This window comes from Mastigoproctus giganteus, chromosome 5 (assembly GCF_048544385.1).
Source record: "Mastigoproctus giganteus isolate SK-2022 chromosome 5, ASM4854438v1, whole genome shotgun sequence".
NCBI classification, from domain to species: domain Eukaryota; kingdom Metazoa; phylum Arthropoda; class Arachnida; order Uropygi; family Thelyphonidae; genus Mastigoproctus; species Mastigoproctus giganteus.
The window spans coordinates 44,044,583-44,071,809 of NC_143579.1; the positions used below are offsets into that span (position 1 = coordinate 44,044,583).

The 27,227-nt window shown below is 36.4% G+C and overlaps 1 protein-coding gene across 1 annotated transcript in view; it reads right to left on the reverse strand.

Annotated features, from left to right (window-relative positions):
• LOC150085339 (ephrin type-A receptor 4-like) overlaps positions 1–26,747 on the reverse strand; it is a 212,235-nt gene extending 185,488 nt beyond the window's left edge. The window contains exons 1-2 of the mRNA XM_090374533.1: positions 26,648–26,747; positions 25,849–25,928 (exon numbers count right to left, since the gene is read on the reverse strand). Of these exons, the coding sequence (XP_090230659.1) occupies positions 25,849–25,928; positions 26,648–26,747 (180 nt within the window). The remainder of the gene's footprint in view (positions 1–25,848; positions 25,929–26,647) is intronic.
• Between the last annotated feature and the right edge of the window lie 480 nt (positions 26,748–27,227).

The following is a 27,227-nucleotide window of genomic DNA, read 5'->3' on the forward strand; positions in this document are numbered from 1 at the left end:
TGTTTCTTAGGTTACAAATCTGAAAGTTAAAAATGTTTATTGTGCACTGACTGCATTTTTCGGGGGACAAATAGAACAGAAAGAAAAAAGGGGGTAAAGAACAACAGAAAAGCAAGTTAAGATTCGATAAACTGCCGACAGGTAGCGCTTATCGACAAATGAAAGCAACGCATTATAATAAAATACAAAAAGCAAATAAGATATAAAGTTGTTTTAAAAGACATTAATTCACTTATTTTTGTTCGAAAAGCTCAATTTAAATAAGCAGTCGTGAAACTTGAGGGGGGGGGGGGGAAACAGAACATCAATTTGCTTGAGAATAGAGTAAGAAAATATTTATTGATGAAAATCAGGTAGGGTAATTGAAAGTGTTCTTTGATACTCTGAAGGAAAAACAAATTCTCTTCTACAAGGAGTACATAATAAAGAGTATTCTTGATTTTTATAGTTTCATCTGCGTCAAAGCAACCAATTTCCTGTGGCTCAAACTCATTAAAAACTTTCTTAAAGTAGTTTTTTCCCTCTCTTTGTTAAAATAACTAATGCAGAAGCCTACGAAGAACAAAGTAAAATTAGAAAATTGGATATGCAAATCGTAATTTTTTGGCTGTAAACGCAGGTTTAAATGAAATCTGTCGATTTTTATCGAACACCACGTGATCAACAATGAAAGAGACACCGCGTGATCAACAATGAAAGGTATACCACGCGATCAACAATGAAGGTATACCACGCGATCAACAATGAAAGTATACCACGTGATCAACAATGAAAGTATACCACGTGATCAACAATGAAAGTATACCACGTGATCAACAATGAAAGATAACAATGTGATCAACAACGAAAGTTAAATATCGAGTGACCTAACAAGGTATATGAACATGTGATGTGCGCATAAATCACGTGTTAAGATTCTCAAATGTCAGTTTTGTAAAGAAAAATGGCTTATACATATATCATTTTATTATAGTAAGTCGTCTGCACTGTTTCGTTAACAGAATTTTTGGCTTGGCTCTTCTCATCGTCTGTTACACCTTATTCTTTTATTTCTTTTAATCTCCTGCATGGTACCTCTGTAAAATGCCGATATGTGGGGGTTTGTACAATACAGTCTGCATCTTTATATCCAAACTTATACACACAGGTGTTTGGGGCGTTAACGTTCGCACCTGCACAAGACAATGACAAAAACCAGTGAACTATAACTGCCATGAAAACACAAAGATGAACTTCAGCTATCCATCTGCGCAAATGCCTCCCAATATTGTTGTTATAGGGCCTCACTAGATAAGCAACTTGAAAAACATATATACTGTATACATAAAAGAAGAAGGGGGAACTTCAATTTTGAAGTGTGACTCATTCGTTATTCATCACTAGGGGGCGCTTATGAAGTCAAGAGACAGATTTCGTACCACCATCGATTCTAACCTTTCAGTATAGGGTTAGGGTTATTGGAATTGCTATTCTTTAGCGATCGAAACTTTCACCTTGAGGGGATGAGATATACGGACGAATTAACAATGACGTCACTCACACACACACTACTTTGTTGTGTGTTGGAAGCGCAGAAGACAATGTGTTTAAGAAGCTTCATGTTTGGGATCGTTGACCTAAAGTTGAACCTAATCGGCTTCACTGCTTCGGGGCTTCCAGAAAGGGGAAATGGAGGCGGAGTTTAAAAAGTTGATGATAGTAAACTGTGGGGTGTGTATCGACTTGCATTACGAAACGAATACTCATAATGTCAAAGGTCAATTGTTTCACTGGTGGACGTGCGATTATGACCTTCGAAAGTCGAAGAATTTGGAAGGGGAGATGATTGACTTCGGTAGCCTAACCTCCAAGAACCTAGGGGGTAGGTTAAACGGTAGGAAAGCATTGGAATTTGTTTTCACAGGATATCCCAAAAGCAAAATAACCAGACGTTCTGATTTCGACTTCCTGTCCGGCATTGTACGGGTGTATCGAAAGTCTAGTTACCATAGTTCCTTCTGTTCCAACAGTTCCTTCTGTCGTGTGTTACTACCTGTTATTTTGTCTGCGTTTAGTTTTTCTAGAATATTTGAAAAGTGACAGACCACAAATGAATCTACTCAAATTAATACTATTGACGTATAAGAACTTGAAACTATTTGAAAAGTCGAAAAGTGATTACAGTCTATATGTATTGATATGGAGCAGTTATATATCATTCCTTAACAATCGATCTGTAAAGACTTGTAGCGGTTATATATCGTTCCTAACAATCGATATGTAGCCGTTATATATCGTTCCTTAACAATCGATAAGTAAAGATATGTGGCCGTTCCTTAACAATCGATATGTCAAGATATTTAGCCGTTACATATATCGTTCCTAACAATCGATATGTGAAGATATTTAGCCGTTATATATATCGTTCCTAATAATCGATAAGTAAAAATATGTGGCCGTTTCTTAACAATCGATATGTCAAGATATTTAGCCGTTTTATATATATATATCGTTCCTAACAATCGATATGTAGCCGTTATATATCGTTCCTTAACAATCGATATTTAAGATATGTGGCCGTTCCTGAACAATCGATATGTCAAGATATTTAGCCGTTATATATATATCGTTCCTAACAATCGATATGTGAAGATATTTAGCCGTTTTATATATCGTTCCTAACAATCGATATGTAGCCGTTATATATCGTTCCTTAACAATCGATAAGTAAAAATATGTGGCCGTTTCTTAACAATCGATATGTCAAGATATTTAGCCGTTTTATATATATATATCGTTCCTAACAATCGATATGTAGCCGTTATATATCGTTCCTTAACAATCGATATATAAGATATGTGGCCGTTCCTTAACAATCGATATGTCAAGATATTTAGCCGTTATATATATATCGATATATCGTTCCTAACAATCGATATGTCAAGATATTTAGCCGTTATATATATATCGTTCCTAACAATCGATATGTCAAGATATTTAGCCGTTATATATATATCGTTCCTAACAATCGATATGTCAAGATATTTAGCCGTTATATATATATCGTTCCTAACAATCGATATGTAAAGATATTTAGCCGTTATATATATCGTTCCTAACAATCGATATGTAGCTGTTATATATCGTTCCTTAACAATCGATATTTAAGATATGTGGCCGTTCCTTAACAATCGATATGTCAAGATATTTAGCCGTTATATATATATCGTTCCTAACAATCGATATGTAGCCGTTATATATCGTTCCTAACAATCGATATGGAAAGATATGTAGCCGTTATATATCGTTCCTAACAATTGAGGAAAGATATGTATCCGTTATATATCGTTCTTAACAATCGATATGGAAAGATATGTAGCCATTATATATAGTTCCTTAACAATCGATAAGTAAAGGTATGTAGACATTATATGTCGCCTCCCAGCGGATGGATTTTCCTCAAATTTTATATTTTGGCCCTTTAGAAAGATTTATAGAGCCATTCCAAATTTAATTAAAATCAAGCCAATAGAAATTCTGCAATTATTATTAATATATATATTTTTTTCATACATATCACATAGACTATCCATATATTGTAGATTAAGCACTGGATATTGTATTTGTTGTCATGAGCTGGATCACATTTTGTGCATCATGAATTATTTAATTTCTTGGGAGGAATCATGAATTATTACTATTTACTAATGTGTCTAAAATATAGCGCACTTGCGTACATGAATTAACTTGTTTATATATGGTGTTTCCATTATCAGAAACTTAAAGGGGGTAACAGACTGAGACATACTTTGTATTTGGTTCTGCCTGATTATCTTCTTAATATTCAAGAACGTTTTAAAGGAGATGTTTTATACATAATTTCCCTTCCTATTTTTGAATACAAAGTTAATAAAATGAATTGATACACTACTTTTAGAAACTTCTGTGTTCAAACGTTAAAAATGAGTTACGCCTTCTCTGTGGCTAGGGGTCAGACCCTGTCGACCGACAATTACTGCATGATCGGGGATGGGGAGGAATCATTTTTAAACTCTGTTGGACAGTTAAATCGAAACGACTTATTCTTTGAAGTTTGTATTTTTAGAAGCTAGCAACTCGTAAAAGTAAGATGGCCACCAAATAAAGAGCTCTTTCCTCGGAAGAGTAGCTCTTGTCACATTCCATTATACGCTATGATGAGAGAATTTCTCAAAACTAAAATGTGGCCGCGAAGGAATGCTTTAATTAATGACCTACTCATCATTTTTAATCACTGCCAGCTAATCAACAAGTCCAAGTACATGAGATGCATTTGTAATTAGACCACTTTAATTCTTCGGAACAAGATAAGATTTCTTTATGAAGGAAGAATCGAGGGGAGAGGGAAAAGAAAGAAGATCAGATAAGAAGACCACGTTAAAAATTCCACGCAAAACAACCAAGCAATCTAAAAGAGAAACATTGTTCAAGATTTAAAACTAATAATGGATTGGATTGTAACCAGTGGACAATTGGTGTATTGCCAGGATGTAGGGTTGATAAGTCACGTGATTAAAAAATTTTCTTTCTCTGTAAAGAAAAGTGAAATCGGTTGCTAATCTTCGACTGTAATGCAGTTTAAGGTGGGTGTTAACACCACGAGACAACTCTGTTTTGGTTTACTGTCAACATTGTGATCTCATGCCTCACAAAGTGGCGCAGCGTCAAAAGGGCTGGACCCATCCAGCTCACTAAATTAAGAACACCTCCTCCCCTTTCCTTCCTCGGCACTAGTCGGTCTGAGGGTTCCCGTTTTACGTCTGCACGCCAATGAAGTGTGCATGCGTGCATGATTTCGCTCAGCGCGTGATTTATATTCCCCACTAGGCTCATTTATAAAGTACTCACGTTCGACTCGGGCAGATGTTGATTCATTAAAGCGTCCGTTCATTACGCGAATAACCTGGTGACGAGGTTACTTTAATGATCTTATTTATATTGAGGAGTTTTCACGGTTTATAGTTGGCGACAGGTATTGGCGATGATATGTATTTAATAACGTTACGGTTGCAGGTAACCTGCGACCAGACACCACAATCACGGCATCATCGGGGAGGTAGGAGGTTTTTTTTTTTTTTTTTAAACTCCGTGAACATACTACTTTGATATCTAGCCATCGAAACGTTAAAAAGACTTTGTACATTAATCGATTATTTTGTGGTATGCCGCCTGCTGAAAGTGCCGGCCCGTATATATACGTTTTGTAAATGTGTAGGTTTAGAACGATCGCAACTGGCACTAGCCACCCCCCCCCCCTTTTCTACTTGGGCATATTACATAAACTCAGATCTATATTGGCCCGTCCTGTTTTTAATTGCTCTAATGATTGATGATCATTAGATGTTCGGGGACACCACACATCGAACAGCCTTTTTTTTTTTTTTTTTTTAATAAACTCTCCTTGGTAGTCCAAGGCTTATAAGGCCATGAGTGTCATGTCGTGTTTGTTAATTGAGTGCATTCTACATGTGGTTTGCTAGTTTCCTGGAGAGAAAACTGCGTAACTATGAATCAGACTCTCAGAAACGACCACTGTAGCATGAGGGGGAGAATAAAAAACATTGAAGCAGGTATCACGTCGGACATACAGATTGAACAGCGATATGTGATTCGTTATTGTGTCATACGGGGATTAAATGCATCGGAGACAGTTAAAGGGCTGAATGAAGCGTATGGTAATGAGTGTCTTGGTATTCTCCATCAAGACAATGCCCCGTACGGCTAATATTGTGCAGTCAATGATCCCTGCCACAGGTGCCGAAGTTCTTCCACATCCCCCTTATTCACCAGACTTAGCCCCGTATGATTTCTTCCTGTTTCAACAACGGAAGCACTTCTTAGTCTTTCGAAAAATGGCTTGTTAGAAGCATTTAATGCGTGGGTACAGTGGTGTCCAAAGTTCAAGGGAGACTATTTCGAGAATTAGAAAACCACAGAAGATTCAGATAATGACGATTAAGATAAGATCTTGCACCAGTCTGCGGATTAAATGATCACCCCCGTCGTACAATCATCTCTCAGATGAAACGAAAAGTAGGCTCTCAACAGTTTGAGAATTCATTAATTTGTAGGGAATAAATCCTATCCATTGTGTGAGTAGAATTTGCTATTAAAAACAATATAGTATACGATAAAATTAAAAATTAAATAAATCATCAAGTTCTGTATATTGATATATACACGCATGCGCAGCTTTGCTATTTAAAACTAACAGACAAACCACTCAGCACTACTGTTCAAATGAATTTCCAATTACAGTTCAAAAAGAGTATTTTAAATTTAAAAAAAGGAAAAGGTGTCTAATGAATTTTTAATTTATCCACTACTACTCTTAATTAATTACTAACAATTAATTTAATTTTATAACAAATTCGAATCTTTAAATAAAAATTGTATCAAAATCGAAGCCTATAGCTTTATTGAACTACATGGCATAATATTTTCTTTATAAGATTGCTATCCAGCATTTTAAAGCCCTGTTTCTCTTTTTTTTCTTCTTATCTTATGACTTTGACCCTGTTAGGACAAACCCTATATTAAATTTATTTTATAAACGTAAAATTGTTTTAATTTTTCATTGCAAGCGCTTAGCATAAAATTCCTTTAGATAGCAAAAACATTTGGGTGGCACCAGGTATGGATCAGTAGGGGGGGAGAATTGATTCCGTTAGTTCTGGATCCGCCCCTAGGTGGCACGCAACTCATTTTCAACATAATATGTGGCACGCTGCAGGAAAAGGTTGGCCATCCATGTTCTACACTATTCAACATGTGTTTACTCTGGTGTAATCATGTGACTGGGCTCTCCTATTCACGTGATCTCTTTTCTAAACAAATTTATAAAATAAAAAATAAAAATGATAACGCTACTTCATTATGCAACGATCAAAATCGTTGGTGTATTGCACATTCAAGTGTTATTAAAATCCAGTAGGAAATTAGTAAAGTACATTACAAAGATGTTGGCCACGATTCTGAGGTCCGTAAAATACGTGTTGAATTTCAGTTTTATTAAAAATCGAGGAGAAAATAAGTAAAATATTACAAAAATGTGAGTGAATATTACGTTGTGAGGTATGTGCAATGATGTGAAAACTATTACTTTTATATATTATCAGTTAATTAATTAGTAATTAATTGGTGACAACATAATTAGTATCAATAATCAAGTGAATTATAGAGGGACACATTCAGGCCTTAGCTGCCTTTGTGTCGTTAAGCTCCAATCACAGCACTAACGCCAACCAAAACAATAATAAAAAAATTCTATTAATTTAAGAAATAAAAGTTGAAGGCGCCTGAAATGTTAGAAGTTGCGTCCAGGCAATGAGGCGTCGGTATGTTTGTATAATACTATTTGTTTATATTTAATCGCAGGAGAAACATCATATATATATTATCTTCCAAGTGTTATTCAAATCTCAGGAGGAAAGAAGTAAAGCATATTTCAAAGAGTACGTTATAAATTAATAACTGCCATGAAAAACGAACATTTTTCATGGAAATTATTAAGCTTTTTTAATTTTAAAAATTACGTCGTGTTTTCTATAAATATTTAGAATTAAAAATTTGAAATTCCTTTTAAACTTTCAAGAAAATTAGGCACATGAAAGACACCATTCAAGAATTTAAAAACATTTAATTCGTTAGGAGTACATCTAGGAGAGTGCCTAAAATGCAAATTCGTGAGCACTTTTATGTGTTGTGTTATTGGTCAGTTGATATCTGAGTAAACAAATAAGATGTTTGTTAAAGCCAGGGGCCCGAGAATAATAATTGATAATAATAATCAAATTAATAATAATTTTCATTAAAACGAATATTTTTCATGGAAATTATTAAGCTTTTTAATTTTAAAAATTACGTTGGTTCTTGACAAATATTTCGAATTAAAAATAAGCTTAAGTTTTAAATAAAAAATTTGAAATAACTTTTAATGAAATTAAAACAAAAGACACCATTCAAGAATTACATTTAATTCGTTAGGAGTACATATAGGAGAGTGCCTAAAATGCGAACTCGTGAGCACTTTTATGTGTTGTGTTATTAACCAGTTGATATCTGAGTAAACAAATGAGGTCCATAAGATGTTCGTTAAAGCTAGGGGCCCGAAGATAATATTTATTAATAATAATAATAATCAAATTAATAATAATTGTCATGAAAATTATTAAGCTTTTTAATTTTAAAAATTACGTTTTGTTCTCTACAAATATTTAGAATTAAAAATAAGCTTAAGATTTTAAATTAAAAATTTGAAATGTCTTTTTAAACTCTTAATGAAATTGGGCACAATGAAAGACACCATTCAAGAATTTAAAAACATTTAATTGTAGGAGTACACCTAGGATAGTACTTGAATTGCAAACTCGTGAGCACTTTTATGTGTTGTGTTATTAGCCAGTTCAGAGTTGAGTAAACAAGTAAGGTCCATAAGATGTCCCTTAAAGCCAGGGGCCCCCAGGATAATATTTATTAATAATCAAATTAATAATAATTGCCATGAAAAACAAACATTTTTCATGAAAATTGTTAAGCTTTTTAATTTAAAAATTAAATTGTGTTCTTGACAAATATTTAGAATTAAAAATAAGCTTAAGATTTTAAATTAAATATTTGAAATGTCTTTATAAACTTTAAATGAAATTAGGCACAATGAAAGACACCATTCAAGAATTTAGGACTGTGCCTAAAATACAAACTCTTGAACAATTTTATGTGTTGTGTTATTATTATTATTAGCTATATGGGCAAGGAAGCCAGAGGCTTATGCTGCACCAACCAAAAAAAAAAAAAAAATTCCCGAGTTACCCTGAGAGAGAGAGAGAGAGAGAGAGAGAGAGAGAGAGAGAGAGAGAGAGAGAGTAGAAGGGAATCACCAAGAAAGAGAAGAATGATGATATCCAGCTCAGGACCCTGGGTGTGCCAAGCCCATACTCACCAGATGTGAGCCCCTGGGGTAATTTTTTATTGGCTAGTTCAGATTTTAGTAAATAAATGAGTCCATTAGATGTTCGTTAAAGCGAGGGCCCGAGTATAATAATAATAATTGCAATAAAAGGCACCATTCCAGGATTTAAAAACGTTTAATTCGTTAGGTGTACATCTAGGAGAGTGCCTAAAATGCAAACTCGTGAGCACTTTTATGTGCTGTTTTATTGTTAGTTGAGATCTGAGTAAACAAATGAGTCCATAAGATGTTCGTTAAAGCCAGAGGTCCGAGAATAATAATAATAATAATAATAATAATAATAATTCCCATTAAAAATTACGTTGGTTCTCGACAAATATTTAGAATTAAAAATAAGCTTAAGATTTTAAAATAAAAAAATTGATATGTCTTTTAATGAAATTAGGTACAATAAAAGACACCATTCAAGAATTTATAAACATTTAATTCGTTAGGAGTACATCTAGGAGGGTGCCTGAAATGCAAACTTGTGAGCACTTTTGTGTTGTGTTATTAGCCAGTTGAGAGTTGAGTAAACAAATGAGGTCCATAAGATGTTCGTTAAACCCAAGGACCTTTTTCCATGGAAATTATTGAGCTTAAAAATTACGTTTGTTCTCTACAAATATTTAGAATTAAAAATAAGCTTAAGATTTTAAATTAAATATATGAAATGTCTTTATAAACTTTAAAAGAAATTAGGCACAATGAAAGATAACATTCAATAATTTAGGACTGTGCCCAAAATACAAACTCTTGAACAATTTTATGTGTTGTGTTATTGGCAAGTTCAGATTTAAGTAAACAAATGAGTCCATAAGATATTCGTTAAAGCGGGGGCCCGAGTATAATAATAATAATTGAAGAATTTAAAAAAACATTTAATTCTTTATGAGTACATCTAGGATGAGATTGCATATCATTTGAGATCTGAGTAAACAAATGAGTCCATAAGATGTTTGTTAAAGACAGGGACCCGGGGATAATACAGAAGGACCCTCACCTAACGGTTTCGCTTACAGTTGACGAACACAAACAATTGTTCTGTTGGATCTAATAAACGCCAATGAAAGATGGAGCCGATGAGGGATGTAAGACATCTATACACGCGTCTGTTCCCAGTGACCGATGGCCGCAGGTAGGAGAGGAAGTCAGAATCGAGACAAGGTATGGTGGCACGAACATATTTCCGCTACCGCTCCGAAGCCAGGGGCTAAGTACTGTCCGAATCCGGTGACAAAATACTGCAGTCCTGAAATGAAAGTGTGTCGCTGATATATATATATAATATGCGACTAGTGTCGAGCGAAAGGCAATATTAGCCTCGAGCAAAAGCTAGCTAAACGGTAGCTGCTTTCCTCTGTGTAATGGATTTGGAGCGCCCGACTTCCGCTGGCGAACACGTAAATCGCAGCAAGCAGTAAAAAAAATCTGATAATACGCAGCGAAGCTAGCAGACAAGGAAATGACAGCACACCCATATTTGTCTGTGCGTGTGTGTGTGTGCGTGTGGTGTATGTGTAGACATGGCCAAGAGCGGCAGATAATACCCATCTCTCACATCTATATATCTTATGGACAAGCCATTAGTGCGAGACATTTCCCGCTTCTAGAAGTCTCTTTCTGCTTTCGTATATAATATTACTTTGATTTGTGGCACGGGGTTGAAAAGCCCCTCCCTCCCAATGAAAATTTTGATGTACTTTTATGAACGTGTGTGTGTCATAAAGGACATTAAGATGTGTATCGTGTACGCTGCCATTGGATGGGCTCTTTCTCAATAGAAATATATAGTTTGGGTTTGATTGAACTAATTTTTGGAATCCGGACGAAAGAGCATCTTACCCTCGGGGACCCATAATGGAACGCCATCGTAAACTAGACGATGCTACGCAGCAATTTCTTTTTCGAAATTTGAATCGAGACTCTCTGAGGTTTAAAAGTCATCGAATTTAATTATTTGCGAAACACTCTTGGATGGGTTGGAAGAGGCATAACTAGATGGCTGTAATCAAAGAGATTGTTTAGAAAGTCAAATAACACACACACACATATATATATATATATATTAAAAATCCAGAACGATAGACAAAAGCCTTCATTCTGGATTTTTATCCTGGCATGCAAATTCCGAGTATCCAATAGAAATCGATATACCACCTCACAGAACGCACATTATGCATATTGTTCATGCCTATAAAATCACGGGCTGCGACCACACTTCATTTTTTTTTTTTTTTTTTTTTTTGGCTTTCTCAGTGACACAGCCACACCTCCAGTATTCAGGATATTCTCGTTTAGATGATTCCTTGAGATGGCGGGCCGTTGGATGACTTGAAGCCGGAGAGTCGCTGGTGGAGGTGGTACGTTGGCTTAATCATGTGTCACGCAGTGTCGTCTCTGCACTATGGAAGCGGTATCAGGAGATAGGAACCATTACAAAAACAGCTGGCCCAAGTCGCCCGAGGGCTACGTCAACCAGAACAGCCTGCTGTCTGGTTCTAACAGCAAGCAAGACGGAACCCAACGATATCCTGTCATCGACTGTCTATTGAGGTTGCTGTGGTCACAAGTGAAAACGTTTCCAACTGGACTGTATTAAGAAATCGCAAATCAAATGGACTCTATGCAAGGAAGCCAGTGGTTTGTGCCCATTAACCACCGCAGAGCTCATCGAAAATGGTGCCATGAACATATGACTTGGAGCCCTGACAAATGGATTACAGTTCTGCTCTCTGATGAGTCCCGTTTTAGCCTACAACCAGATTCTAGGCGTTATTTCATTTGGAGACAACGAGGAATGCGGTACCATCCCTCCAACATTAGAGAAAGAGACACTTACGGTGGAGGTGGTGTTCTGTTGAGATCAACAGGCACTCCCCTCTTCATGTTTTTGATAGGGATTCCGTAACTGCGCAGATGTACCGAGAACAGATCCTCGAACGCTATGTGCGACTTTTCAGGGGTGCGGTTGGCTCAGATTTTCTTTTCGTGCATGACAACGCCACTGCAAATTGAGCTCATGTGGTGGAGGAACATCTTGAAACTGAAGATTTCCATCGACTGCCATGGCCAGCACGATCAGCGGACTTAAATCCGGTCAAACATGTGTAGGAAACCCTTGGGCGTCTCATTGCATGCCGACAACCAACTGACCCCTGAAGAAATGTTTTTAGTTTTATTATCTCCACTTAAATACTATCAAAAAAATAAAAGGAATAACTGGACTTAAACTTTTAAGTTTAAAATCGAAGTTCAATTTTTTCTATTCATTTTTATAAAAAAATAAATTAATATTGCAGATATACCCACTGCACTCCCCAATATGAGTTTGCATCCCCTCCATATATGAATTTCTGGTTTGGCCTCTGTACTTGATCAAGTCTGCCCCGGTATCCTTGCCAGACTTCCTAATATGGAATTTCCTCGTTTTGATCTTAAAATCTATCTAATGCTGCCATATTAATTTGTAGACTCTATCCTTTTCTTAATTTTACAAATTCATAGACGGTCATTGTACAACCACACTTGGAATACTGTGCCCAAGTATGGAGACCGTACCTACAAAAAAGACACCGAGCATCGAACCTTCTTAAAAGGTACAGAGAAGGGCAACGCGCCTAGTGAGGTCGGAAAAAAGGGCGTCCATATGAGGAAAGACTTCGAATATTTGGGCTACAGAGCTTGGTAACCAGATACATTAGAGGGGACCAATTGGGGTCTATAAAATTCTCAGAGGAGAAAGTAAGACGAATGAGGGCGAAATTTTCAGTGTTATAAATGATTACAGAACCGGAGGTCATAAATTCAAATTACGGTGGAAGAGGTCTAGACCGGATTGTAGGAAGTTTTCTTTTAGCTAGAGAACTGTTAAGTACTGGAATAAGTTGCCTCCATTGGTATTTAAACCTAACAGCTTGAGGAAATTGAACGGGTAGATACCTTTGATTTATTTATTTATATATATATTTTGGCCAATGCAGGAAAAGCCTGGGCTTCCTTGCATAATATGGCTAATACCAATAATAAACCACTTAGAATTGTATGATTTTCCTTAGCTTAGATAGCTCAACTATCTACAATCAAACTTTCTTAACAGCGATGTAATTGTCCTTGGTTATTTCAATGTTTGCAACTACAGCTGGTTTCAGTTTTCTAGTTGTGCGGGTCCAGCTGGTGGACCTCGCAAATAGCACAGTGCAAAGCACCATCCTCCCAACACTGGATGGAAAAGGCCCAAATTCGAATCCCGTCAATGACGTAAAGAATTTTTATGGACTTCTTTCACAACGTGGCTGAGTTAGTCAATCTCAGATGATGTTGCATGGTTTTTTATCCTGGAAACTCCGGTTTTTCTTCCAGAAAACAGGAAAATCGACTACAGGACACATTCGTTGATGCGTCTAGAATCTTACGACAACGTTAAACCTAGCTAGTAGAGATGTTGAGGCTTTTGCAATTACTAATGATCTTACACATTTTATTCATTCACTACAGTACCAAACAGTCCAAAGCCTCTTGACCTGATTTCCTTACTACAACCGTTAAAAGTTAACAGTTAACGTAAGTTGTAGTCGAAGTACCTCAAGTCACAACTTCATGATGGTTGTTTCTTCAGTGGAGTCGATATTCCGTGGGCATCTTATCCGTGTGTCCTTTGCATTACAAGAATGATAAATCCAATGATCTGCGTAATCTCTGTTCCTCTTTTCCCTGGTTGGATTACTGTTTTAATTATTCCAATCCCATGTTTGCTCAGATCATGAAATTATTCTTGTAGAGATAAAATCTGCCTTAAAACCTCTAAAGTCTCTTGGTAACTACTAGTAATAATAATACAATACAATATTTGTTTGCCTTTATCAGTTACAATCAATCTATTTTGACCATGGAGAGATTTTCTGCTTTTGCTGAAGATCAACAACTGTGTATTTAGCGTTAAGTTCAACTCAGAGACAAACACCATTACCCACAGTTCTGCCTAAGCTGCTTATATCTTTATAAATCGAATTGCATTAACCGGAGTAGATGAATCCATTGCACAGCGGATTTATACCACCAGAATAACACGAATGTATTGCTACAAATAAATATATAGAGGACGTTGTAAGGCAGAGTACAATTTCTTCAAAAATAATAGAAACAAGTAGTAAGACTATCGAAAAACCATTTTATAATTTAAAAATCGCGAGAGACAATAGTGTCAGATAATTCCAAATATGAAAGCGAATCTACTGATAAAATATTTACCCACATAGCTGACACAAGAGCACTGATAAGAAGGGATTTATCAGAGATCTCTGAGGTGAAATTCCAAAAAGAACGAAGGTCAATACTGTAGTTCCCACTACTCCATATAAAAAACATATTTTAGTGTGTTTTTTTTTTCAAAAAACCTTTAAATTAGAAAACGGAATGAAGGAAACGTAATTATTAATAAATATTGAGTTAGTTATTCATGTCTACCACTCATGAAATCCAAAATTTAGAACTCTGTATTCTGTTCCTATTTTCTTTATGTATGTTGACATCAACCAGAAGTATATTTTTATATGCGAATGAAGCTGAGCTTCCAAATAGCCTGTCAACTGTTATCACTGCCATTATATCCCATCTAGAACACCAAACCAGATGGACTACAATTTTGTAAACGATCAAGGAACTCGCTCAAAATGGGCACGACAACAAGCTGTGATGATATGATCCTATTGGGCATCATAGAGGTGGCCAATAACAATCATTTTGATCTTGTAATGACATACATGTAGTCCCCTGGCGTGGCACAATGTGAGATGCAGTTGGACAGGCAGAATGAATGCCATATTTCCATGAACAGATCACATTACATCCTTCTCAAATCCTATATAAGAGTTCCTTGGTGGCAACCCGCTGGGAATTATGACTGCAGGGTTAGTTTCCTACCATCACCGACTTTAGATCATGACCAATGTGTCTGTTATTGGAAGACACTTGACAACGGTTATTTAATAGCAATGTTCGCAAGGCAGGTTTTCTATCAGCAGATAAAAAAACTCTGTTGTAGCAACTACGAATAGATGCTTAAAAATAAATACAGCATACGCTGTATTTATTTTAAATTAATTTTTGTTATAAACAAAAACAAGTTTGATTTATATACGCATTGGCAGATTGCAGCCGAGTAGGAGTTCATATCTAAAATAGAATCCATCCATCTAACATCCAATAAGCTTTGAAAATTAAATAATTTTAAAAATTCCCTAAAGGAATTCAACTTTTTATACTGTTACCTTTTTATTTTGTACTATTTTTTTTCTTCTCTGCACTACTTTTAGTGAGATTAGGACATTAATCTCACAAAAAGTGCTCTCTGTAATGTTTCAAAGCGCTCACCACTTTCTTAGCGAGTTCCCTTAGCATTGCACTACTTCACATAAACAACACATTTCTTTTGAGATTTAGAGGCAACGTAATGTTCCTTTTGAATACAGAGTATTCTCCACCTTCACAAGTTTTACGGTATTGCATTATTTCATGAAATATAAAAGTCTCGATAATCCGAACCGCGTTAAACCGGATTTCGATTATCTGCCTGGAATTCGATTATAAGTCTGGAAGATAAGTGCACCCCTGGTCCAGAGAATTAACAAACTAGAACAGTCTTTCTTAAACTGTGCTCTGTTTAAAGAAGTAATATTTATAATTATTCTTTATATTTATTCTTTAAGTAATTAATCTAAGTAATATTTATACTTTAAACCGTTGTTTGATAGCAGTTCCACACAAGAAAGAATGGTGTTGCTATGGAAACGAAACAGGATGGAGATTGCATTTGAAGTTGAATTACATCATACGCCTTAACCAATGTGCCATCTCACAATTTATATGGATTATACAAATAAAAGGTGTCCTAAATATATTGCAGACCACATGTTTAATATTCATTAAAAATTTAATATCTATTATTACTATTTTTTAACGTTTTAAATTTAATAAAATACTATAAAAGAACATTAAAATTATATAAGAGTTACTTGTTAAGGGCTTTTAACATACATTTTAATAGTATCCAATGAAACACGTAATAAACAGCGTTAAGATCATTTTAGTAACTTATTTCGGTAATTAAAGTAAACGCTTTTAAAAAAATGAAAATGTGTGCAATTTTCGTGTTTATAATTTCGACTATTACTGAGAAAAGTGCCCAGAAAAACTTAAAAAAAAAAAAAAAAAAAAAACTGTATTCATCAGTTATCTGAAACAAGATGCGCATGCGTACAATATATGGCCAGTATTCTATTTTCTTATAATTCACCTCCATTTTATCTCTACTTTTTAAAATAATATATATTTTGTTAATTAACGAAAACCTTCTTTAAAAAAGAAAAATGTGTGCAGGTTTCGTGTTTATAATTTCGACTATTGCTAAGAAAAGAGCCCAGAAAAACTTGAAAAATTGCATTCATAAGTTATCTGAAACAAGATGTCCTGCATGCAATTATACACATGCGTACAATATATGCGCAGTGTTCTATTTTCTTATAATTCACCTCCATTTTTCTCTACTTTTTAAAATAATATATATTTTGTTAATTAACGAAAACCTTTTAAAAAGAAAAATGTGTGCAGGTTTCGTGTTTATAATTTCGACTATTACTAAGAAAAGCACCCAGAAAAACTTGAAAAATTGTATTGTCCTCCATGCAATTATACACATGCGTACAATATATGCGCAGTGTTCTATTTTCTTATAATTAATGTCCATTTTACCTCTACTTTTTAAAATAATATATATGCAAAACCACATAAACGCGAGACTTTTCGCGTACCTAGTTCCATATTTTCTCTTAAAAATAACCCAAGACACTTTTATAACGACTTAAGAGTTACAACGTGCCGTCAAGACCTCCTGTTGATTCTCTTGTATCAACAGTACAAGTTAGTATGACCCGGGGGATAAGAGGCCATGATTTCAGTCCCTGTCTTGAGTCAGTAAGATAAGGTAGGGAGGTAAAGAGTGGGGAGGGGAGGGGGAAAAGAAAAACGAAGGATAACACACACAGAGAAACTGTATACACTACCAGTATAGGTGGTTCGCCCAAAACCTGCCTTCAGTGTCATTCCACATGTCGTCGGCAGAGACGATGGGTGGGTTTGAGTATCACGGAGTTTGATCGACACTCGACAACTTCATGCCTGCAGAGATGCGAGCATACGAATACTGTACGGCGTTAGCAATTACTCTTCTGGAGGAACGTGTGACGGATGGTGCCAGTTACTGTAAAAGACACGAGACAGGAAACTATTCCCCCTTTCCTCCCCCCACACCATGCTCTCCCTGTGCACACGACGTCAATGACACCAGGTGGAGGTGTATACCCCAAGTACATTCCTTTGCGCCGTCGTCTGCGACGTAATCCAATCGGACGACGGGTCACAGGTCATTACGTTGTATCAGTAATATTCTTTCAGTAGAGGTCGGCCGATCGGATATTCATGGTCGGATAAATGGAGGAAATCCACCTACTTCCCGGAGAAGACGGTAGGTTGTGGGGGGGGGGAGGCGAATAAGGGCTTCTTGGGTGGGGTACTATTATCGGATGTGCCGAGGGGAGAGGTCGCAGTTAGTTGTTTTGTTTGTACGGGATCTCCATAAAAATTCCATTATCAGGCGTAGGATTTTTGGGCGAGGATGGAGTCGGAGCACCTGCATCATTCTTACTTGCACCATTTGGTCTGCTTGTCGGCCGGTTTTGTACCCGTGACGCTCATGAAAGCGGAGGGGGGGGGAGCTCGTCCCTTTTATTAAAACGCGATCGATCTTCGCTATCAAACCAATAATTTACGGAGGGAACTTATTTCGTGTACTGGCCTCTGGCTGTCTGTTGGCACGAACATCTCTCTCTCTCTCTCTCTCTCTCTCTCTCTCTTTCTTTCTTTCTTTTTCTCGTGCCAGTGACCGCCTACGGCAGTTAGCGCTGCAGGATGCTCGCAGCGATTTCTCCCTCCGTGTTGTACATAAATCGGCCACTACCACTGTAAACAAAGTGACGCCGATTTTTGTCGACACATCCACGCGATTGAGCACGCAAACGAACCCAAAGGCTACTATTAAATTCTAGCCTTACATGCCGATCCACCATGTCTGATTAACGGGTGTTGCGTCCCCTAGTGGCGAACAAAGGAGGTTACCGAGTTTTCGTAAATGTCTGCCATCCCCAGCTGGCCGGGTAGCAGAAAGAGATGAACTCAGTGACACTAACAAGGTTGAAATTGGTACCTGGCACACCGTTGATCTGGAGGGCACAGATTGACGGAATGTCCTCCGCCTTATGTTGGTTTAAGGACATCACAACGGTAATAATAGAGATATTCCATTACGTGAGGGTGCTTTTACTTCGAACGTGTATCTTTCGGACGAAGCAAATGAGGATACCGGAACGAAATGACTTTTCAAATCTCCTAGAAGTAGGCTTAAGGATTAATATTGAACAATCTACGCTGATAAAGGGAGAAAAAAAGAAGAAGAAACGGAAATACGATGGTACTCTTGTTCGTAATATGCAATCAAGACGCACGGTTGACGAAAGCTCGGAAGAACTAGAAATTGGATGAGAAGTAAATAGCATTAAGGTTCGAAAGAAATGTTATACGATTGAATTCTACTTTTCATGCCTTCTTCCTTTTGCAGCTAATTGAAGAATGAACTTTTTCTGTAGCCTTTTGAATAATGGAATTGAATTCCAGTTCGTTCTAAACTTAATTTAGTAATACGAGAGAGTCTTTCCCCTTCCCCCCCAAGATAACTACTTCTTCATTTCTATTAGCTTCTCTCTCATTCCTCGGACTTCTCTCTCTTTCCCCTCCCACTCTTTTTCCTCCCCATCCCTCTCTTCTATCTCCATCGCCTTTTTTCTCCATCTCTTCAGTTCACTACGCGAGCTTACTCTACGCCTTATCTTTCATTTTTATCTACCAGATAATAAATCATATCCCTAGAAAATAACAAATAAATGTTTTATCGTACACATGATGGATGGATGGAGTTTTATACATTGAAGTTTTACACGCATCTGCGAACCATCTGCAGACAATAACGAAACGTTTTGGATCTAAATGTGTTTGTATTTGGGGGGGAAATAGATAACGGTTAGCTGTATATTTACATTCAAATGTTAAAGAACGCATTAGAATGATGTTTCGTATGTGTTTCCCTTCCTCCCCCCTCCAAATTTTGTTTTGTTTATCCTAAGCGGATTTTGCAGTGGTTCGATACTTAATTTAAAATTATATTTAGTATTCATAAGCCGTAATAATGATGTAAGAAAGCGAACCTTTTCTAAGTCTGCCAAAAAGAAAAAGAAAAAAACTTCATTAAACTTCCAGGAAAATATTGAAGTTCTACATTTGTTAAAATTATCTAAACTAGAGATTCCCAAACTTTTATGCCTTGTGCCCCCTCAAAATACTTCCTAAATTTCGCTAGCCAATACTTAATATATACTTCAATACATTTAATCACAAAGATTGAAATAAAATACGTTTCATACCTGGATTAGTAGGATGGTTTGTCCATTTTTCTTTAAATAATGCTTCATAAAAACAACACGCGCCCCCCAAAAAAACTAAGTGCGCCCTACTTTGGGAACATCGGATCTAAAGAAATCAGCCAATCAGTATTGGTATTTTCAAATATATCATGTTTTATAGCTCTCGTTTTTAATTCACTTAAGGATTTGAAAGTCAAACGTTTGAGACCTTGATGATCACGTAGATTTGTCAACAAATCTCTTCTTCCATCTTCTCAACCTTCAACCCATGCACGGCCCTAAGTACTATAGATTCTAATACCTCTACTGTTTTGAGTTTTCATAAAAAAAAACATAAATGAATAAATAAATAAAGATTGAGTAATTTATTCTTTCTCTGTCTAAAATTATTATTCTAATGACACGAACTGACTGCTCTTCGTGTCTGTAGAAGGAGTTATGCGTCTATGGACCGATTTGAATGGTGTCTGGACTGAAAAACCTGGAATAACTCACGGGGGAGGGGACACCCTACCCTTTCCTCTGAGATTAGAAAGGACGTTTATTTAAAAAAAAAAAAAAAAGGGCATATTCAAGAACACTCCTGGAATAATCGTGGAGGTAATTACCCTCATTATTCTCTGCCCTTGGATCGGCTCTAGGATGAGGGAAAAAGATAGGAGAAAGAGAATAGAATTAAGACATTACAAAGTTCTTAGAAAAATTTGAGATTTAATTTTCTAGCTTATAAAACCAAAACACATTCTTATTCGAAAAATATTAAATTCTAGATGATCACAATATTTTTTTCACTTATTCCGAACTTGTACATACTTCACATCTATAATGCATATTTGGAGGATCATTATAAAATCAGCAGTTCATACGTACGGTTTTTTCTTCTTTTTTTTTTCTTTTTGTTAAGAGTAGCTCAAACAACTACCGTGCTATAATTATGTTCTGATCTAAATACACGAACGCAGACAATGTCAGACAGCTCCAATCGTACGTGATATTTCAATCCTCACTGATTTACTCCTTTTGTTTCAACGTGCCCATTACCCCAAGAAGGAACCGAACCAGACAGAAACTGTATGCTGCTGACGAGAGCATTACACGTTTCCTATCTGATATAACGTAACAGATGTATGCATGCATCTGAGTACCAAATGCAAAGCATTTAAATGAGATGCGCATAAACAAAAAAACAAGAAGCGAATAATTCCAGGTTGCCCAGAGTGGAAAATGCACACGCACTTTATCTTCGAAATGTCAGTTCGAACGATGCCTAAGACCACTTTGTAGCTTAGATGGATCGAGGACTAATAGTCAGTTTGCATGATCCGTGTCTGGCCCGTCTCCTCAGCCATAGCCTGGTGCGTCCAACCATCACTTAACAACTTAGGTGTGTGAGAGAGAGAGAGAGAGAATGTTTTGTCAACAGGGGCATCCGACAATGAGGGTACCCGTCCATCACGGTCTTCAACATCATCATCTAATCTCTTGGAATGACGTTCTCGGAGAAAAGAAAGAGCGATAATTCACCATCTTCATTTTTGGAGCACTCTGCCTTATGAAGCTCTGTTGTCAGCGAGAGGAAAAACCGTTATCACTCACACTGGCACGAAAAAGAAACGCAGGCAGAAAAGATTGAGCTGACTCCTTCCGTCTGCTCTTTGTAGAGTAGTCAATAAAGAACTTCACAAGTAGTCTAGCATTCCATTTTCTAAATTGAGAAATCGGCGTCTCGTTCGTTTTAATAGTAGCCGAGCCATTTCCGTAGATGCAGTTTAACAAGAGATAAATAAAAAAAAAAAAAAAAAGAAAGAAAGAAAAAGAAAACTAACTCTTATTGGAATCACTCAGTTTACTAAGGCGAAATTTGCATACTCAGACAAAATAGAAAATTATAAAACGAATAGATGCATCCTCTTTATTTTCAAATAAAATTGTTTTTATTATTCGACATTAAGTAGCTTCTAGAAATTGGAATTATTATTATTTCCCAATTACACTATTGACCAGGGGATGTACATACATAGTCTATTATAGTATTGTACGCAATTGTATTGTATATACAATTAATCTGTATATAATGTATTGTATTAAAAATTATACAATTATATTGCATATATTTAATACTATTATATTAGTGCATAATTTTTAATTTGATAAAAAATTAAAGGAAAATTTAACTATATTTACAAAGACACAATTTAAGTAATTTTATATTCTAAGTTCATTAATAATAAAAGAGAATACTATTTTTTGTTAATCTGTGGATCAAATTATTTACTTTTTTTTGGTATTTTGGTTCGAAATTTATAAGAGGTATCTAGCAGTCACATGGTCTTGAACCATGTCTAGCAGTCACATGGTCTGGAAAAGCCGATTTCAAACTCGCCCGATGCTTAGCTGTTGTATTACTCTTCGTTGTTTGGATGTTATTAAACCGGCATCTGTCCGTTCAGGGTTTTTTTTTTTTTTTTTTTCAGTCCAGGAAACCAAAAAAAAAAAAAAAAACGGTTACGTGGAGCCACATCTGGTCAATAAGACAGTTGCTACAGTTGAGCAATTCTGTATTTTGCCATAAACTCTGTACAAGTAGCGACGGTGCATTATTGTGGTGGAGCAGCTAGTCTTTGGGGGTTCCGCTTTTCGGTCTTTTTCTTTGAACGCCATCACGAAAGTGTTTCCGAACTTGGTCGAACTCTTTTTCATTGCTCGTCCCTCTGGAATATATTCGTGATGGGCAACTTGTAGTGAAAAAATGCTGGCAACGTGGCCTTTCTTTTGTTGTGCACTTATCGCCATTTTCTTTGGCTTGGGAGAAGAAGGTATTCTTCTAAGATCACTGTTTGGTTTTGGGATCATACCTGTAAATCGACATCTCATCTCCAATTATGATGTGAAACTACAGCAAGGTTCGATGTACTGTGTTGTGACACATTACTCCCGTCACCAGCAATTCCAATTACCGGCGAGTTGCGCCATAGTCGCCCTTCTGTTTCCACATACCATCCGGGAGAGCCTTCGCTCACCTCGAGCATCGATAAGGCGTGGTCGTCCAACTCCTTGCCGGCGGTTCGTGAGTTTCCCCCCTCGGACCACTTTCGTAGGTACTAACCACGGCTGACCGTGAGCATCCCACCAGTCGTGCCGTTTTGGATATGCTCTGGCCATTGCAATTTGGGTCTTTGTCAAACTCGCTTAAGTCCGCTGCCTTTCCCATCTGAAGACCAAGAGTAACACTGATTAACGTAGCTCAGTATCAGGTGTTTTCTATACCGTGTCCCGACCCGCGCATGCGCCGTAGTTTACCTGCAGTTGCTTCGATTTGCATAACGACTCGCTGATCATAATGTTTTGCCATTTCCTTTAATTTGAACCGCTTCTTGGGCTTCTCAAAGGATTCGGCTCTCCCTTGCTCCTCAACTCTATTTGCGCATTCAACTGGGGATCTTCTGTTGTTAAATCTTCACCTTGTTCATCCACAAGCTCGTCTACATCTTCATTCTCCACAACCAGCTGCAAGTCCTGGGCTAAGTTTTCCAATTTCTTTGGTAACAGAAGACTCATCTTTGTTGATGCCTTCATTATTAAGCTCGGAATTTTTTAGATTTTTCCAAACTCCACTCATACAAGTTGTCACATCATTCCAGGCTCTTGAAATGTTGCATACTCCATCAAGGATATTAAAGGCTAGAGCAGTGGTCTCCAAACCTCTGGGCTATAGGGTAAATTCTCCGAAGAAATAGCCGATAGGACACAGTCCATGTGGCTTAAACGTTGTAGGGGTTTCTCTGAAGTGCTTCAAAGTTCACCTCTCTCAAACACATGTTGTCGAAGAATTTTTAAAGCAGAAAATGGAACGTTAACTCTAGTTACGCGCAGGTTATTATCCAACATAGTTTGTATGGGAACGAAAATAAAAAAACTTAATACTTATTGTTCCTTCATTTGACTTCACTCTTAAAAATTCTACAGAAAGTATCTTTACGATTTTACCAAAAAAATTTGCGTAAGTCCGAAGTTACGTAACTCGGGCTTACGTAAGTCGGGGACCAACTGTATAAGACAGAGAATATAAGAACACAGAACAGACTGTAAGAACAGCACTGTATTTAAGATGGGCTATAACCATGGTCAATTTTAAAGCAGTAGTACTGCACCCTCGCATTTGGCCTCTTGGCTACGGTGGCCTCTGCTCCGAGTTGAGTTATTACATGAGAACGGAGGGACGGACATGGTGAAAACAATAGACGCTCTATGAATTTAAAAAGGCTTCAATTCTTTCAGTTATGAATAATGAAATGGAAATTTATTTTTTTTCGCTTTAATAGTTAATCCAATTGATCTAATTCATTACAGAAATATTTTGTGCAAGCTTCACATAGTAATATCTACATTCTGCGCAAACTCCCATCTGTTCTACAATTATTTCCAGCTTCTGTTATCACCTTTAAACAGAAATAAAAGAAAAGAAAAATAGCAGCTATTACCGTTCTCCTTTAAAACTTCTTCGTCTGTTTTTAACGATTTGCAATTTTTGAAAAAAATAAAAAAAAACGTATAAAATGCAAAAACAGTTTTCAAGTTTTGTCTGATTAAATGAATTTTATTTTACGTTTTAAGAGTCAAACAGCACAATACAGTTTAGCCATGAAGTCACCACTTAAGTTGGTTCTATTGTTTTGTATTTTGGTTCTGTCTCTAGGGCTTACAGAATTTTTTTTATAAAAAATATCACTGTTGCATTTCTCTAAAATAATATCTACCTATAAAAGAATTTCGGAAAATATATTAAATTTCTTTTTGTTTATTTATTTTTTCTTTTTTTCGCTATTATAATTAATAATTGGAAGTTTCTTTAAACACCCTTTCTTGAAATTTTCGCCCAATTTTTCCAAAGGAAAATTAGTTTTTTTAAAGGAAGGTGCTTTTGGTTTCTTGTATTAAACTAGGTTACATCATTCATTTTACCAGCCGGTTTGCAACGAAAATTATAGAGATTATAAACAAAACATCACGACAAAATACAATGTTACTTTTAGATACACCCATATATTACCCTATTTTTTTTTATTCTAGTAATAATATCACTAAACAAATAGATATTATACAGTTAGGGTTCACAATCTTTTTTACTTTATGTGCCACTATCTGGAGGAAGCTGTGTTTCATTTATAAGCAAATATAACTAAATTTTTTCTTCTTACAGATTGGTCTATTATATTGTAAATGTAGAAGACAGAATATGCACTCTTTACCAATTAGCAACACGGAAAAATGGCATTAAATCAACTTCTTGATTTATGCAAATACCACATGAGTACAACAACCAGTCCAATTCAATTGAATTGGTTTCTATAGGAAACCAATAAGGGAGAGTGTAGTTTGAAGTTATCTAATGATATGGAACAATGCTGTTCCAAAGATTTCATACAAGTAGCCAAAGAGCACAAGATAGAATAAAAATAGGAAATTATCAAGGCCTTTTTTGCTAAACTCTATCAAATAAATACCTTTGAGGTGTCTAGTGTACCAGCTTTCCTTTCTCAGATATCTTTTTATTGCGATAAATTTTATGCATTAAAAATAAATAACCCATTTATTTAATATTATGTGTGTCGAAATATTTAAACTGACTATAGTCAATAGCTCATCGAAGATTTGGAGCAATAAACGGAGAAAGGAGCACTACCGTGCAAACATAAACACAATTTCATCTATTTATGTCAAATTATGATATCTGGTTTCCAAATCGTAATACGCGAGCGTGCATACCAAATTTCGTACTGGGAACTAGAGCCAATATTCAACTTGTCGTTTATCACATCTGTTGTGGAAAGCGAAACTGAATTAGCTTTATATCAAAACGTCAAAACAGTATTATCCAGAGAATCGTGAAGACAGGAGATTTGGTTATTTAAAAGAATAAACGGTCTCGTTATAATACCATTACCAGTTGCTGTTGACATGAAACTACCGATAAATTATAAAACATGTACACTGCGTGGCCATTTTATTAGGACCATGAGCTAATAGCGTATTAGGCAGAGCATGCGCATATGTAAAATGTAAAGAAACAGCGCCCTCTTGTGGAGAAAGTAATTTAAACAGAACTAAAAAAAGAAAAGAAAAAAGGGAAGGTAAATAAAAGGCTGATTGTATTATATATCCATGGGACGGCTACATTAAAATTACAATAACCTGACAATATTTTTATAATTTAGAACAGAGACCTGAGAACCTGCAGTGCTATTAATGTTATTTAAATGTAGCTGTAATGGATTTTTAGTTTAAGATAGGCCGCTATGTGCACAAGGTTCTCACCTCTGCTTTCAGATATAAAAGTTCATCAAAACTTACCCCTGGTGTCCTTGACTGTGGCCCATAGGGATACCTCGTCCAGTCTAAGGAACTTTCTAGCGTCGTATCCAGCAGTACAACTGAAAAATAAAAGAAAATATTTCATTTATTTTACCGTTTTGTACAATCTCATATTTAAGAATAAAAAAATCTTATTTTGAGACAGAATCTCTGCATGATGATTATCGCAAATTTCGTGTTTAGAATTTTGTTAGTTTTAGTTGGGAAGTAAACTTGGACAGCGAGGTACCAGAATCATCGTTTGTCTGAGTGACAGGAAGCCATCAGTGCTAGGGAAGGACTTATGGGATAAACAGTCCAATGTGTTGTCTCCTGACGTTAGTAATCAATCATTTAAGTAGACTAGTGAGAATCCTGATATCATCCATTAGTCAAATGCATCAACGTCATCCTATACGCACTGGGAGGGGGAAAAGTGGACCTCCATGGAGCATTCATTATTCGTGTCTGATGGTTTTTGCTCTGCATCGAAGTTGTGCTACAACAATGTTATCTTAAATCACCAATAATTGTACAAAGGTTCAGCAAAGAGAGCAATTTAGCTAAAATTTCTTTCAAAAATTTAAATAACTCAAAGGAAAATAAAGTTCAAATTATCTCCTGCCACAGTGTCTCTTATATCAATTTTCTAGCGTTAATTACTGTCAATTCAAAAGAGTTTGGGGGGAACAGGTCAGACTTCTTAAAAGCGCGTGATCCGCACAGCGATGGGAGCACTCATAACAAATGCGAAAAATGACTCTAGTGGAGGCATGAGAAGTATGTTACTTATTTTCACCCTCTAACCCCCCTTCTCGGTCCCCTTTCTTCTGTCCACAGAGACGACAGAATAAACTGTCCACAATAAAGATGGATAGGCACTCCTGGGAAAGTGCCATCATACTGTGGGACGGGAGGGAGCCAATAGTGACAAGTCTTGACTTCGTGTGTCGCACTGGGGTAACAAATTGCTCTCCTTAGTGAAACGGTTACGGGTCTATGCTTCGGGACAGCACTGCTAGTAATGTATGAGGAGGGGTAGGTCGAGCTGACCTGTCTGACCTGGTAATCCGCAAGAAATGGACGGAGGCCAGGATAAAATTAAGATTTATTGTGTATCCCCGGTGAGAATGGCAAAGATTCCGAAAAGCAGTATGATGTAGTGGGCTTCTCAGCGAAACACAAAAGGTTTTTGGAGGGTTTTAGCGTTAGGTGATATTCTCTCATATTTCCCCTCCATCCCGTTTCCTTAAGGGAACTATTAAGATGCGCTCGCTAGCCCTAAAAGAAAAAAAAATGTGTAAATAGCCCGCTGTCAAGCTCCACTCGTCCCTAAAGGAAAATAAAAATGACGCAGAATGGAAAAGGTATGCGTGTGG